Source organism: Photinus pyralis, unplaced genomic scaffold, assembly GCF_008802855.1.
Source record: "Photinus pyralis isolate 1611_PpyrPB1 unplaced genomic scaffold, Ppyr1.3 Ppyr1.4_LG7, whole genome shotgun sequence".
NCBI classification, from domain to species: domain Eukaryota; kingdom Metazoa; phylum Arthropoda; class Insecta; order Coleoptera; family Lampyridae; genus Photinus; species Photinus pyralis.
The window spans coordinates 27,393,676-27,407,883 of record NW_022170738.1 but is presented as its reverse complement, the minus strand read 5'-3'; the positions used below and the strand labels follow the sequence as shown (position 1 = coordinate 27,407,883).

General features: G+C 37.5%; 1 protein-coding gene across 1 annotated transcript; it reads left to right on the top strand.

Moving 5' to 3' along the window:
• The first annotated feature begins 1,377 nt into the window (after window positions 1–1,377).
• On the top strand, window positions 1,378–10,340 carry LOC116176300 (superoxide dismutase [Cu-Zn]-like). Its single transcript, XM_031494798.1, has 4 exons — window positions 1,378–1,733; window positions 1,787–1,978; window positions 2,028–2,278; window positions 10,201–10,340. The coding sequence occupies exons 1-4, from the start codon at window positions 1,677–1,679 to the stop codon at window positions 10,277–10,279; spliced, it is 579 nt and encodes a 192-aa protein (XP_031350658.1). The 5' UTR covers window positions 1,378–1,676; the 3' UTR covers window positions 10,280–10,340.
• Window positions 10,341–14,208: the final 3,868 nt, after the last annotated feature.

The following is a 14,208-nucleotide window of genomic DNA, read 5'->3' as shown; positions in this document are numbered from 1 at the left end:
AGGGCGTCTGGAAGAAATATATCCATTGGTGATGTCAAAACTTTAAAAACCAATCGCTCGAAAACAGTTTTTCGGAGGAGAGTACTCACAAAGGCAAAATTAATCGCCTAGGCGAGACATATTTATTGGGGACGTCACTCTAAGCGAATACCTTAAAACAAACTGTCAGAACAGGGTACTTACTCATAAAAGGCAAGTGAGACGTCTGTAACGGGACATATCTACTGGTGATTTCAACACTTTCAGTACAAATATCTGTAGAACCATTGAATAAAAAAATTTTTATTCAATGGCAGAACGGAGTGTCGGAGGCGGGTACTCTCAAAGGGTGGAAAGATGGTCTAAACAAGACACAGTCTCGGATATGCACAGGTGGCGCTAGAAGCTGAGAGGTGCTTTTGATTAGCTGACTCTTACTGCACGCAGTGCGCTTTCGGTAGTAGAAATATTCTTTCCCCGTTCTCACACAAGGTTGGAGTGAGGACTAAATAACGGGCGATCAAAAAAGGATTCACATCGAGTCGCCTTTGGAAGTTCAACTTAAGTACGATTTTTCATGTAGACAAAAATTCCAAAGGTGACTCTTTTTTTATCGCATTGTATATGAAACCTTCAATTTTTTAGCACATTTTCCAACTCATGTACTATGCGATCAAAAATGAGGTGCTGTCGAGTCGCCTTTGGAATTTTTGTTTACATGGAAAATCGTCTTAAACTTCCAAAGGCGACTCGACAGCAACTCATTTTTGATCGCCCGTTAGAAAGGCGCTATTATTGCCACTTTCTCCATCTGTCCGTCCGAGGCCTTAACTACTCCTACAGTTTTCAAAATATTTAGTTGGTTCTTTTTGCATTCTGGCACCTCAACAAAGAAAAATCTTGACGTTAATTTGCGCTGCGCAATGCCATCCTCCTTATTTATGGAGATATTTTTTTGAAATTTTGACCACAGATGCTTCTAGCAAAGACAAGCATATCGCATATTGTAAAAATTAGACAAAGAAGCATCTTTCTCCAACAAAACCATGTCAGTCCTCGCAATAGTAGTACATTTAGGAAGCCCCATTAAGTAGGTAATTTTTTGTTTTTGTAAGAGATCCTAACTTATAAATTATCTCTATAAAACAATAAAGTTAGCTTTCCGGGGGCTAAGTAAACAGAGAGACAAATGGAAGAAAATTATGTAAGTATTTGATAGTCCAAAATAATGCGTTCAACCGTTTACGCAGCGAAATTGAGTTACAAAATTTAAACCTGCGCGTTTTAACCAATTTTGATTGATTGTTGTATGTTTGGTTGTCTACCACAGCATTGCTAATTTCGAAATAAATTATTTTATGTGAATCCCCTTTGAAAGTGATTTTGGGGGATGTTTCTTAAACAGCATTATCTATTTTCAGTAGTTAATCTAGAGATAAGCATGTTATTAATTTAAAAAGTTATTATGAGCGCCTTGAGCAAATGAGCATATATGCGATACGCTTATCATATGTGGGAACTAATTCGATAATTTCGTTCGTTTTGCGAAACCCACACCTCTGCTAGTACGTAAACAACCTGCGACTGGTTGTACTTGAAGACCCGCACGTCATCATATAAAGAGACATTTGAGGAGTTCTGCAAGTCAAATAATCAGCTTGCTTTTTAGTGTTAACAATCTCACTTTCACCGCTGCGATGTTCCGCATTTTCGTTTTGTGCGCGTTGTTCGCAATCGTTCGCGCTGGAGGAGTAGTAAGTGCCGTCGTTATTAAGGCCGTTCCCGTTTTAATTTTGCATTTTCTCAGTCGAAGGCGACCGTCAAGATACAGGGCGATACAGTTTCGGGTACCGTCACGTTTACTCAGCAGGGCGCGACAGTTCTAATTCAGGGGGAAATCAGTGGTTTGTCACCAGGAAAACACGGTTTTCACATCCACGACAAAGGGGATTTGTCGAACGGATGCACTTCCGCTGGACCCCATTTTAATCCTTACAAGGTAAGTACGCTCATTGCGCGCGATATTGTGTTAATTGCATTAATAACAGAAAAACCATGGGGCGCCTTCGGCACAAGATCGTCACGTTGGCGATTTAGGAAACGTCGTCGCCGGGCCCGACGGCGTCGCCCGCATTGATTTCACCGACGGCCTCATTAGTTTAGGTGGAGAACGGTGCATAATTGGACGAGCCCTTGTCATACACCAGGGCGAAGACGATTTGGGCAAGGGTGGAAACGAGGAATCGCTCAAAACTGGTAACGCCGGAGGGCGGCTCGGCTGCGGAGTTATTGGAATCTTGTAAATACTTTCTCTTGTGTACTTTCTCCATTAGATTTTGATAAGTTGTTAGTAATAAATCTCCAAAAGTTGAAACAATATGATGGTGATTTGGTTTTTTCCCGTATAGATAATTGTCGGAATCGCTGATGTATCTTAACCTTACCTAAATGTAGTTGTAGAAGACCAGGTCATGGTCGAAGAATAAGAGGGGAAACCCAGAACGAAATGGAAAGGAAATTGACCTTCAGACTTTATTCTTCCAAATGCTCCATGTGTCCAACACCCCAGCTCAAATTTGCAAACGTAATTGTGTTGCAGAAGGTTACCTACACATTGTAACCTAGTTAATAGTCAGCATTTTGAAATTATATAACAACAAATTGTTTATATGTCGATATTATGGTCAAAGCATTTAATGGGGACATTATTTCATAATTACTGGGTCGTGAATTGGCGAAAGCCAACAATAATGGTACCTGTTTTGAATCAAACCAAATTTCGTTTCGGACTTACGTTTCCAAAGGGCTTTATAACTTCTTTCTCAGCAACCACTGAACTAATATAGGTACCTCTACGTTTTTGTATATTTTACTACTAGATTTCTTCGATCATAACAATAAAGAATCCAAACTTTTTGAGAAATTAAAAAAAAACCGACAATGACCAGGAGCCTAAAAAACCATTAGTTCCATCATTCTATGTGGTATGGTTATGGATAAAGGAATTTGGGATTTTGCAGGCGTATTTCCTTAACGTTTTGAAAAAAATTGTTTGTTTCCCCCCTAATATTTTTGTATTTAGGTAGAGATAAAATTGATTGTTTTTCGTATTAACGAAGACATTCCAAAATATTATGCGGTGCATATTGTTGTCGTCCCGTTATTTTGAAAATAACAATTGATTGTTAATAATAATAATAATAATAATAATAATATTTAATTGCCCAACAGTTAATTGCATGTAGCAGGAGTTGGCGTGAGACTTCTTATTCACAAATACTACGGTCGACAGACCAGCTAAATTATACTAAATTATGCAAAGTGCTAATGAAAATAATAAAAACTCATTACGATGATGTTACAAAACCTTACAAAACAACAAAAGTTATCAAACTCGTGCTTTCTATATTTATAAAACATACATTGTCTAAGATTATAGGACGATATCTTTGAGAGACTAGAAGAGGCCGAGTCGAATTTATGCCGAGCATTCGTAGGTCTTATGGTGGGTTTATACAATCATTAACATGAATTCACTATCATTAGATCATTAAGAAACGGTCAATAGAAGCAATGGTAATTGTGCGTCGCTAACCAACAAAACCATATCTTTATTTCTATTGGCTATTTCTTATTATTGTAGTGATAGTGAACTAATGATAATAATTGTATACTTTGTTTGTTGTTTTTCATTTGATAAACGGCTACACCAATGCCGAACGAGGCGAAGGCGAGTTCTGCATAATACGTTGTATATTGTCTAAGATTATAAGACGATATCTTTAAGACTAGAAGAGAGTGAGCTGAATTTATACCGAACTCGCCCTCGGCTCGCTCGCCATTGGTAGGCATTGTCTTCCAGGTCAGATTTTGTCTGCTCGAATTTCTTATTGTCATTTGATAAAAGGCTGTACCAATGCCGAGCATTGTCTAAAGGCTAAATTATAGGGCGATACATTCAAAGACTATAAGAGGCCGAGCCGAATTTATGCCGAACTCGCCTTCGGCTCGCTCGACATTCGTAGACACAGTCTGAAACGGTCAGATTTAGGGAATGCAATCCCGCAGCAATATTTCGATCCCGGTATTTGCGGGATCGTTAGATGTTAATCCCGCGGGATCCCGGTATTTGCGGGATCCCGCATAATTTTAAATGTATTGGGATATAAAGCAATTTTGTGTGGTTAACCGAACATCCTCGCACAAAAAACATAGTATTTCCCGGAAAGAATGCGTCACATCCGCCCTCGTTTCTTATCACTGGTGGTTCCTCCATGTCTATCTGGATTTTTAGAATATTCTCTATAATAGTTCCATATAGCCATTTTACTACTGAAGTCTTTATAAATAATGGACGAGTTCGACAACTTGTCTATAAGAATAACGGTACCTACGTTCAAAACAATAGCAAAATAAGTCAAATTTTCGGACTCGCTAGCTGTTTAACAAAGTTGATAACGTAGGTACAAGTTAGCGCGTAATTATTGCATGAAGCCCAACAACACACTAGTGACATGGTATTGATTTATTTATTTATTTATGTATTTATTGTCCCTATTGTTTTAGACCAGGGGTCGTCAACCTATTGAAACGGAAGAGCCAAAAATTACAATTTACAAAATTTCTTAGTTTTTAAAGAGCCACAAAAAATTGTTGATTCAATATTATAGTATTTGGCTATATACAGGGCCCTGCAACAGTGCATCGGTTTTTCCTACATAGCTGATACCTGGTAACAAATATTGGTGGTTGCGGATCTACAGAAATTATTTTTGAATGTACAGGGTGTCCCATGTTTACGATGTCAATAAATAACTGAACTGTTTAAATAGAACATCCTGCATATTTTTACTTGTTTCAATGCCATTTGTTCAAAGTGCTATAACTATTTTTTTTCAAATGGAACTACCACTATTTTATTTTGCTATTTGATTGTCTTTTGTGTTCTCTTCAATGTTTATAAGGGGTGCTCTGTGCTTAAACCCGCAGTTTTTATGTTATTCAATATTTTTCACAAAAAAAGTACCTACTCATTAATTAATTACGTGTTTATACATCGGAGTAGGCTGCTGTAATAAAAAAACAAAAGAATACCAGAAAGTAAACAAGTGTCACAAATTAGATTTGCTGCAAGTGTACTTTTGATTTCGTAAACAAATAAGATTAATTAAATAGGCGAATTTCGAACAAATAAACTACTTTGTTTAGATAAATTCGGAGAAATTACATGAAAAGAGCCGCATGCGGCTCGCGAGCCGCAGGTCGCCGACCCCTGTTCTAGACAATCTAGACCCTCAACAGGCTTACGCCCAATTACAGAGTGACCCGTATAATGCTTTTTAGAGGTGCCCCTGTAGAAGGTAGCCGGCAGAATGCTCGAAACTGATCTAAGGTAATTTCCATCTCTGCTTCTTGCAGATGATTGGTATTCGTGGCGCAAGGGGTAGCGAAAGATGATTTTAAAGTTCGTAAAAAATAAATGAGAGCGCAGTCGAGGGCCCAGAAATTGGATGGAGAATCAGTAGAAGGTTCTAAGAGATCTAAAGGGCGAAAGAATAGTTCAGGGCGCGGGAGGGGTAAAATGGTGGAGTCTAAGAGACTAAGTCTGCTGTGACTACTATCCTTGGTTTTGGTAGCGCAAGAAGGAACAAAGGGAGACTGAGTTGAGGGTTAAATGGGAAAATGAGTAGAGGTTTGTTGTGATATGCTTCTTCTTGGCATTGATGGAAGTAAACAAAGGAGGGTTTAAACTATGGAAGAGTAGTTGAGGACGCAGAAGAGTTAAATATTATAGAAAATCAGTATAGAGTTGTCATGACATTCTTTGCTTTGCTGCAGGAACGCAAAGGGAGCACAATAAATAACGAAAGAGGACTTTTTGCTCACAAAATCCAGGTAATTGGTAGGTTGGGGTACCCAAACGTCAAAGCCATAAGGTGTTGCACTCAAAAAGGACGAAGTAGATTATTTCGAAAACTGGAGTGTTTGCGACATAGAAAGACGTACTAACGAACAGACGGACAGAGAATGTGGCTGGGACGTCGGAGCTTGTTGAAGATGCAGGATGCGCAGTACTTTTCTAGATCGAGGGGGTTTAACAAATATTATAGATAGTCTGAAGACATGAGTAGTAATGACAGATGAAAAGTGAATTATTCTAATCCCAATACTTTATACACTATTCTATCGTGGGGATCTCCGAAACCATAGAAGATCCGCCAGACAAGCTGAAATGTGTAGTTTTCGATTTTTTTATCTTATTTCACCAGATAAAAAAATATAAAAGCAATTTCTCATTGCCACAATTTGAACTCTACAAGACAGTGTTGAAAGATTTTCAGTATAACGTTTCTTTTCGGAGAAATCATCATCAACTTTATTTTTTATATGGCCCGTAAAAAAAGTACATACTGTATTCCGTAGCATTTCTTATTACGAATACAACGATGGACGGCTCACAAAAAAAACAAAAGTTAGGAACTGTTGATTTCAACAGGATGGCGCACCCGCGCACAACGCCCTAATTGCGCGAAAAAAATTTCTTGGGAAAATGGAAAATTTTCCCGATAATTATTTTCAGACGATTAGGGTGTTGTGCGCGGGTGCACCATTTTGTTGAAACCAACAGGGTTTCAAGCTCTTGTTTTTTTGTACTTTACATCGTTGTATTCGTAATAAAAATACTCAATACAGTCTTTGAATATAAATATATTCAAAGATACAGTGTACACTTTTTTGCGGGCTATATAAAAAAATAAAGTTGACGATTTCTCCAAAATTAAACGTTGTATTTTTTATTATATTATATTATATTTATTAGATTAGTTTCATTGCGCTCATATGCTTTTAAGGGTAATTTTTCGAAAGAAATTCCCTTTATTTAATGGTTTTGTCTGTGCGTCTGTCCGTCCGTCTGTTCCTAATCTAACTCGATAACGAAAAGAGAAACGGCTATGCCAAACCTTCGCCAATCGATTTCTACGAGTTCAAGGATCAGTCCTATTGAATATGAGCCGGATTAAAAGACGTGTTTCCGAATTTACCTTATAGTAATCGCTTATTATTTAGCTGGTGAAATGTAAAATTTTTATATCGTTTTTGTGATAGAATCAATGAACGATTTTGATCCGTGCGTAGTCACTTAGAGTAAAAAAATTTTTCAACCAACCTCGTATAAATAACTGAAAACGACGTACCAGGTTAAATTGTCTGTAGAATCCAAAAATGTAAAACTGTATAGGATGTCCCATTTAAATTTCCAACTTTCGGTCAAACCGGTAGAAAATAGTTTTTTTTGCCATCGCGACTTCGGTCGCTCGATATTGATGGATATATAACAGAAACCGAGTGTACATCAGAATGTAAGAATTTGGTATAGTACAATGCAAGAGACTTGGCGCATGTATCCATCGGTACCCGAAATATCAGAGTGCGACATCAACGAAAAAACAAGTTTTAAAAAATCCTATAATCCGATCGGGCCCAATTGTAAATCTAAACCATCCGGAACAGAGACAGAGACACCTAAAAAACTTTCATCAAAATCCGTCCAGCAGTTTAGAAGTTCAGTTACAAACACACGTACAGAAGAATTTTTTATATAAAACTAAAATTGTAAATTCTTATCTCCAATTCTGCCAAATGGCAGTTCAACAGGTTCTGCTAGCTGCACATACATGGTGTAATAATAAAATGTATCATGGGAAAGTTGGATTTTGACTATTATTGGTGTCAGAATTTCTTGTAAAATTTTTAAAAATTAATCTTTTAAATGTTAACCAAACGTGCTTCCAGTAAAACCAAACATATCGCATATTATAAACACTATAGGCGTGCGTGTAAGTCATAAGTGCAATAATAAGACAGCTTAGAAATAGTGCTGGCAAGTCTTTGGATGACTTTAATTGGCACTCATTGTAATTGGAATGCTATCAAAGAAAGTTCCAATAATTGAGTACAGCGGTAGAGATAATTATGGTGACCTTAGCCTACTAACAAGCTGACAAGCTTCTGCCAATTAGGTACCTACTTAATTTTTGAACCAAATTAATGAGAATGGTGTCGTCTGATAGCGCTGTATAGATTTCGTTGTGGTATGTAGTCCAGTCAAAATAAGAAAATCAGAGGAACTAAAATACTAGTTCCAATTTTTTCAGAAATGTGTAGGGAGAGGTTCCCTGAACAAGAAAAAATAAAGTCCCTCCAAATTCCGGTGCCGCTAAGGGAAGGAGGGGGGTTTTAACGACCCATTTTTCAGTTTTTCCCTTTTAACTCGAAAATGGTGCGTTACAGTGAAAAAGTTCTTCAGTACAAAATGAAAGCTTATTAACCCTAGTTTACTGGCCACTAAAACTTTCAAGTTTACGGGCGTGGGGTGGAACGAACCCCAGATAGAAAAGACTAAACTTGAAAGGTACTGGAGCTCCCAGGCCAAAATATTGAAATAAAAAAAACTTATGGACATTGAAAGTGGCTGTGGGGTGCGATCCACCCCCTGTAAACTTGAAAGTTTGTTTAAAAGTAGTGATAAAATAAAAACTCAAATCGTAAGAACGTCAAAAACGATAGAAAAGACTAAACTTGGAAGGTACTCGAGCTCTCAAGCCAAAATTTTGAAAGAAAACAAACTTATGGACATTGAAAGTGGCTGTGGGTTGCGATCCACCCCAAACCTGTAAATTAGGGTTTTAAAATTGCTACAAGTTTGGTTATATACATCTTTACGAAAAACTTAACCGTTTTCGTGCTACCGGCTCCGGAAAGGTGGTAATTTCTAAACAAAATGGTTTTCCACTCACGTTTTTCGTATATTTTTGGCTTCTAAATCCTCCCCCGGTCATTTTAGGGGAAAATCGTCACAATAAAACCTGTACAGCATTAACATCCCTATAGTCCGAACCTGCTGAAGTACGAGTTATCTCCATACCCCATGACTATTCCACGAAGGATGCTTCAGGAAAAACGAAGAAATCTGCTCTCTATGAGGCTTTCCCTGTGTGCATGGATGCAGTGCACCTCAAAACGATTTACACTGTAGTGGACGGTGGCTTTCTCCTTCACAGAGTCAAGTGGAATGTTGGGACCACTTTCTCTTTCATCTGTGAGGAGTAGGTATGCTTCATATATAATAAATCACTATTCTTCCAATTGTGTAGTTGTATTCGATGGGTACGAGGACATTAATACCATAAAACGGTTCAGTTTTCGAACAAATGTATATAACTAAACTTGTAGCAAATTTAATAAGCTTTCATTTTGTACTGAAGAACTTTTTCACTGTAACGCACCATTTTCGAGTTAAAAGCGAAAAACTGAAAAATGGGTCGTTTAAAGCCCCCCTCCTTCCCCCAGCGGCACCGGAATTTGGAGGGACTTTATTTTTTCTTGTTCAGGGAACCTCTCCCTACACATTTCTGAAAAAATTGGAACTAGTATTTTTAGTTCCTCTGATTGCCCATTTTTGGTCTAAATTGACTGGGCTAATGGGCAACATCGCCTTTTTAGTTCTGTCGTAGGTCTGTTTGTCTGTCTGTGCTCGAAAAAACTTCTAGATTTTCTAACGGTTTTAGTGTGATCTATCTATAGTGTATAGTGTGATTGCTACAAAAACCTAGACTTTGTATAGACGTAGCTTGGTCTCTCGCTTTGGTTGCTAAGTCGTGCGGATCGAGAGATCAAGTGGCATTTTAAAATGCAATTGAGCCAAGCTAACCAGTTCTAGACAACCGCAATTTATCATGAAATGATTTCGATATTTACAAGGAAAATAGAACCTTTTCATTTTGAAAATTTGGGAAGTGGTGAAAATGACTTATTTCCTATTTGGATGCGCAAGTAATTATTATAGCATCTTGTCCATGGGACTTTTGGAGATTTATTGCAATTGTTGGAGCGTGTAATGATCGCTTTTCTATAGGCAATTAACCTTAAAGCGCGCCCCCAACCACATTTTACTGGAGGAAGGAGATCGATATTGAACCTGACCTAGGAGTCAAAAAGGCGTCATCGTTATTACGAATACCTTATTGATGTTGAGCAACGTATCAGAAAGCGGGAAAAACCAAATCACTAACTTTGTACTTAAACTTGACCTTGTTCGTGTTGCATTCTATTGTTTACCTTAATTTACATTAACATTTAAATACCTGTCAAGGCTAGCTATAAAAAAACTGTAATTTTCCAAAGTTTTCACGGTTATATCACCCACGTCTAATGTTTCAGGGCAGAAAACTCAAGTGGATACTTGCTGAGCTCTCCAAGCCTTCTACTGGCGCTACTTGCGTCCATCACATTATATTAAGATTATAATTGTTATTAGCTACTCGTACTCGTATTATAATAATAAATAGAATCGACCTTTCCTTGTTTCGATGACCTTTGCAGAAGTTTGCGTGTCTTTGGACAAATCTGATAAGCTGGGCAGCGCTCAAGTGTTCCGCTGAAAATGTGGCTTCAGCCACTCTTAAACCACTGAAAAATGACGGTTAATTAAAAATTTGAGTCTGCCATCGGTTAGGGATGGCTTACATTCGTTCGGCCACCACCCTTAGCGTGTCACAGCTCAATATCGCAAAGCTCGTAAAGCTCTATGGAAAATTTCTATTCTTAAACTTGTTTATTGCACACGTACCGAATTGAGCGAAATAATTACGAATTTAATGAAACGCTGCCCCTCTACGCCAAAGTCAAGAACCTTTAACTGGCGCGTTCTAACATTTCGAAAAGGTTAAATCGACGCTAACAAGATGGATTGGTAAACGTAAAATGCTAATGTGGAGTTCGTGTCGGTCATAAGAGGGTTCGTCGAACACAAATTGGGCATAAATCCCAAATAGGAGGATTTCGTCAAACATAAACTGCGTCACACCTGAAAGAAGTAAATCATAGGAGTGGGTCGGCCCAAAGGGAATGCACAACGAAGAAATCAAATTGCACTCCTCCAATGTAACTAACTAGAGCTGGGCAGAATACTTTCAAAAAGTATTTGTATACTAAATAGTAAATACTTTACACAAATCAAAGGTATTTGAATACTAAATACTTTTACCTCCAGCACAAGCGAATACTAGATACATTGAAAAGTATTCAAATACTTTAAAAAATAAGTATACAAATACTTTAGAATGTATTCGAATACTTTGAAAAGTATTTCATTATCTTACTTTGAAAAGTATTCGAATACAGTAAAAAGTACCTATTCAAATACTTGTCACTCAAATACATTAAAAATTTAAAATAGTATACTAGATAAAAGTCTTAATACTACTTAAAAAATCAAGTTATACTTTGATTGGGGTTAGCTTTTTTATATTTCTATTGTTATATACAAATTTAAGGGGAGTAAAAGCGTAATATTATTATTATATTATTATATAGGAGGTACCTACCAAGACCTTTCTTATATACCAGTTATATCCTTAAGAATACGTGTACCAGTTTTCAAAGCGATCGTACGTCGTGCACATGATACGTACGCCTTTCTGAAATTAATCCTAGCGATTTTGGAACAGATCCATTTTTGACCATCCGTTTGTCCGTGTGCATGATAGTTTGTTTAGAAACGTGATATCGCTTTGAAAATTGGTACACATGGTCTTAAGAAAGGTCCTTATTGTTTTTAAGTTACGTATAGACTATCGAATCAAACAGTTTCACTCCAAGATCGTTCGGTATTCAGTTGTATCGGATTTTTATATTTGATTTTGTGACAATGGAAACTTTCTCTAAACATTTCTAAATTGTTCTCAAATATTTGAATACTTAAAAGTACCTACTGCCTTTTTTTGAGGCCGGGAAAAAAATGTCTGAGATCGACCGGGAAAAAACATTTTCTTATAGAATTTGGCCCGTAGAATCCATAATTTTAAACAATTTGAAGATTGGGCTACTAGAAGTTACAGCCCTTTGAATTTTTTTCGAAATTTGTTTTTTGTACATAACTATACCTATATTGAGAGGTTTAATCGAAAAAGCACGAATTGTGAGAAGTCTGATCGAATTACGCACCAAAATTAATAAGAAAAAGTGTTTTCCCGAGAAATTTTGGTGCAGTCGATTTTTGGTAAAAAAAGAAGGTTATACACTGCCTTTTTTTGAGGCTCGAAAAAAAAATTGTCTCAGATCGACCCGGAAAAAACATTTTCTTATAGAATGTGGCCTGTAGAATCGATAATTTCAAACAGTTCCAAGATTGGGCTACTAGTTCAAAAGTTACAGCCATTTGAATTTTCTTTCGAAATTGGTTTCTAGTCTATAACTTTTGATTGAGAAGTCTGATCGAAAAAGTACAAATTGTTTTGGATTCTACGCCCCAAAATTAATAAGAAAAAGTGTTTTCCCGAGAAATTTTGGTGCAGTAGATTTTTGGTAAAAAAGTGTAACGCCCCGTGTACATTAGGTAGTTTTAGACAGGTTAAATTTAGTAGGATGTTAGTTTGTAAAAAGGGGTTATTGGTATATTTTGGGGCGCGCTAAAATGCATGTGTTAAAACACGTCGGCATGCCAAAGACGGCCGCACCATGTGTTAAACTTTCCGGCCGATTAGAAAACAGGAATCCGATCAGGGTGTTTCTACGAGAACTTACTTTGGCTCTCACCCTTACGCCCCATATGTTGTCATTTGTCGGTCACTACGGGACCAAGTGAAAGACAAAAAGTCCAATAAATTACAGCTCGATTGCCTAACTAAAGTTACCGACAAAGATATGTTCAGTCACACTGATCAAATTTCGCGCTGTTCGGAGTACTAATGATGCGTATCTCTCCCAAAACGCGACATATCAATATCTCAAAATTAGTCACGGTCCACCTGCGTGAGAACGGTTTTTCTTTTTTTTGATGAGGGGGGTTGTTTTTAATGTTACCGGATATTTGTGAATTTGGCCAATAGTAGTGGTGTCCGTTCGCTGGATTTGAATTTCATTGGATGGATTGGCTGAGTCAATCTTTGGGCGTGTGGGAAATGAAAGGCGTAAGTGGAGAGTTTTGAAAAAATTGGAGGAGATTCGCGAAGACGGGCCAGGGAAGCGAACGCCTGGCAGGTCGCGGAATTATTCGTGGGCGCAAAGTTGCGTTTTCGGCGGTGTCGTAAAGGAGTAAACGCGAAATTCGAGAGTCAAACGGAAATAAAATTTGTCGAATAGAGCGGCCGGGCAGTGTTAATTGTGGTTGTCCGTTTAAAATCAAAGTTTAAAAAGATCTCTAAAGATCGACCAATAGTCAATATTAAAAAGGGTGAATGTCGTATTGATATCGACGTTTGCAAGAGTAGTGCCAGAAGTGAGTTTACCTGCAATCGATTTCTCTTGGAGATACCGGCATCGTCACCGATTAATAGAGGAAAACCGCCAACGAAAATTGGAACCAGGTACTGTGAACTTGCTCTGTTTTGGTGTGACCAATCTTTCGGGGTTGAACAGTTATAGACATCGTTTTTTTTTATTTTTTAATCATAGCTTGTGGTTAACTCTAATTATTGTATATCTGAGGTTCTTGTAGTAGGTAATTAAGTAGGAGCAATCGATAAGAGAGATCACAGAGAGAGTGGCCACTGATAACCCTTTGATCAAACTCAGTAGCGTAGAGTTAGGCTAGTTTGTTGTTTTAGGTTTTTTCTGTAGCGTAAGGGATTATAAGTAAGTGTGGAAGAGGAAGAATTTAATGTAATATTCTGGTCTAATTGTCAATATAAACCCGGTAGTTACCCGAATTTTATTTTTTTTTACTTCTCGATGAGTCAAACTGCTCGCCAAGTATGTAAAGGCTGAGGGGGACGGTAACAAAACGAGATTCACCCCGTTACGTCATAATACGGTAGGTGGAAGACAATTGAGGTGGTAGAGATTTTAAGCGGACGAAACCCTTCGAATGTTTAGAAGTGTAGTGAAAGTAACGAGAACGTTACAAAAGGAAACTGCCTTTTTTTGAGGCTCGAAAAAAAAATTGTCTCAGATCGACCCGGAAAAAACATTTTCTTATAGAATGTGGCCTGTAGAATCCATAATTTCAAAGAGTTCCAAGATTGGGCTACTAGTTCAAAAGTTACAGCCATTTGAATTTTCTTTCGAAATTGGTTTCTAGTCTATAACTTTTGATTGAGAAGTCTGATCGAAAAAGTACGAATTGATTTGGATTCTACGCACCCAAAATAATAAGAAAAAGTGTTTTCCCGAGAAATTTTGGTGTAGTCGATTTTTGGTAAAAAAGGAAGGTTATACTCTGCCTTTTTT

Bases quoted from the DNA above. Each gene is read 5' to 3' on its own strand.
- LOC116176300 (XM_031494798.1), top strand. From the start codon at position 1,677: ATGTTCCGCATTTTCGTTTTGTGCGCGTTGTTCGCAATCGTTCGCGCT. The intron at 1,979-2,027 runs GTAAGTACGCTC...CATTAATAACAG, and splicing joins CCCATTTTAATCCTTACAAG to AAAAACCATGGGGCGCCTTC. The intron at 2,279-10,200 runs GTAAATACTTTC...CTAATGTTTCAG, and splicing joins TGCGGAGTTATTGGAATCTT to GGCAGAAAACTCAAGTGGAT.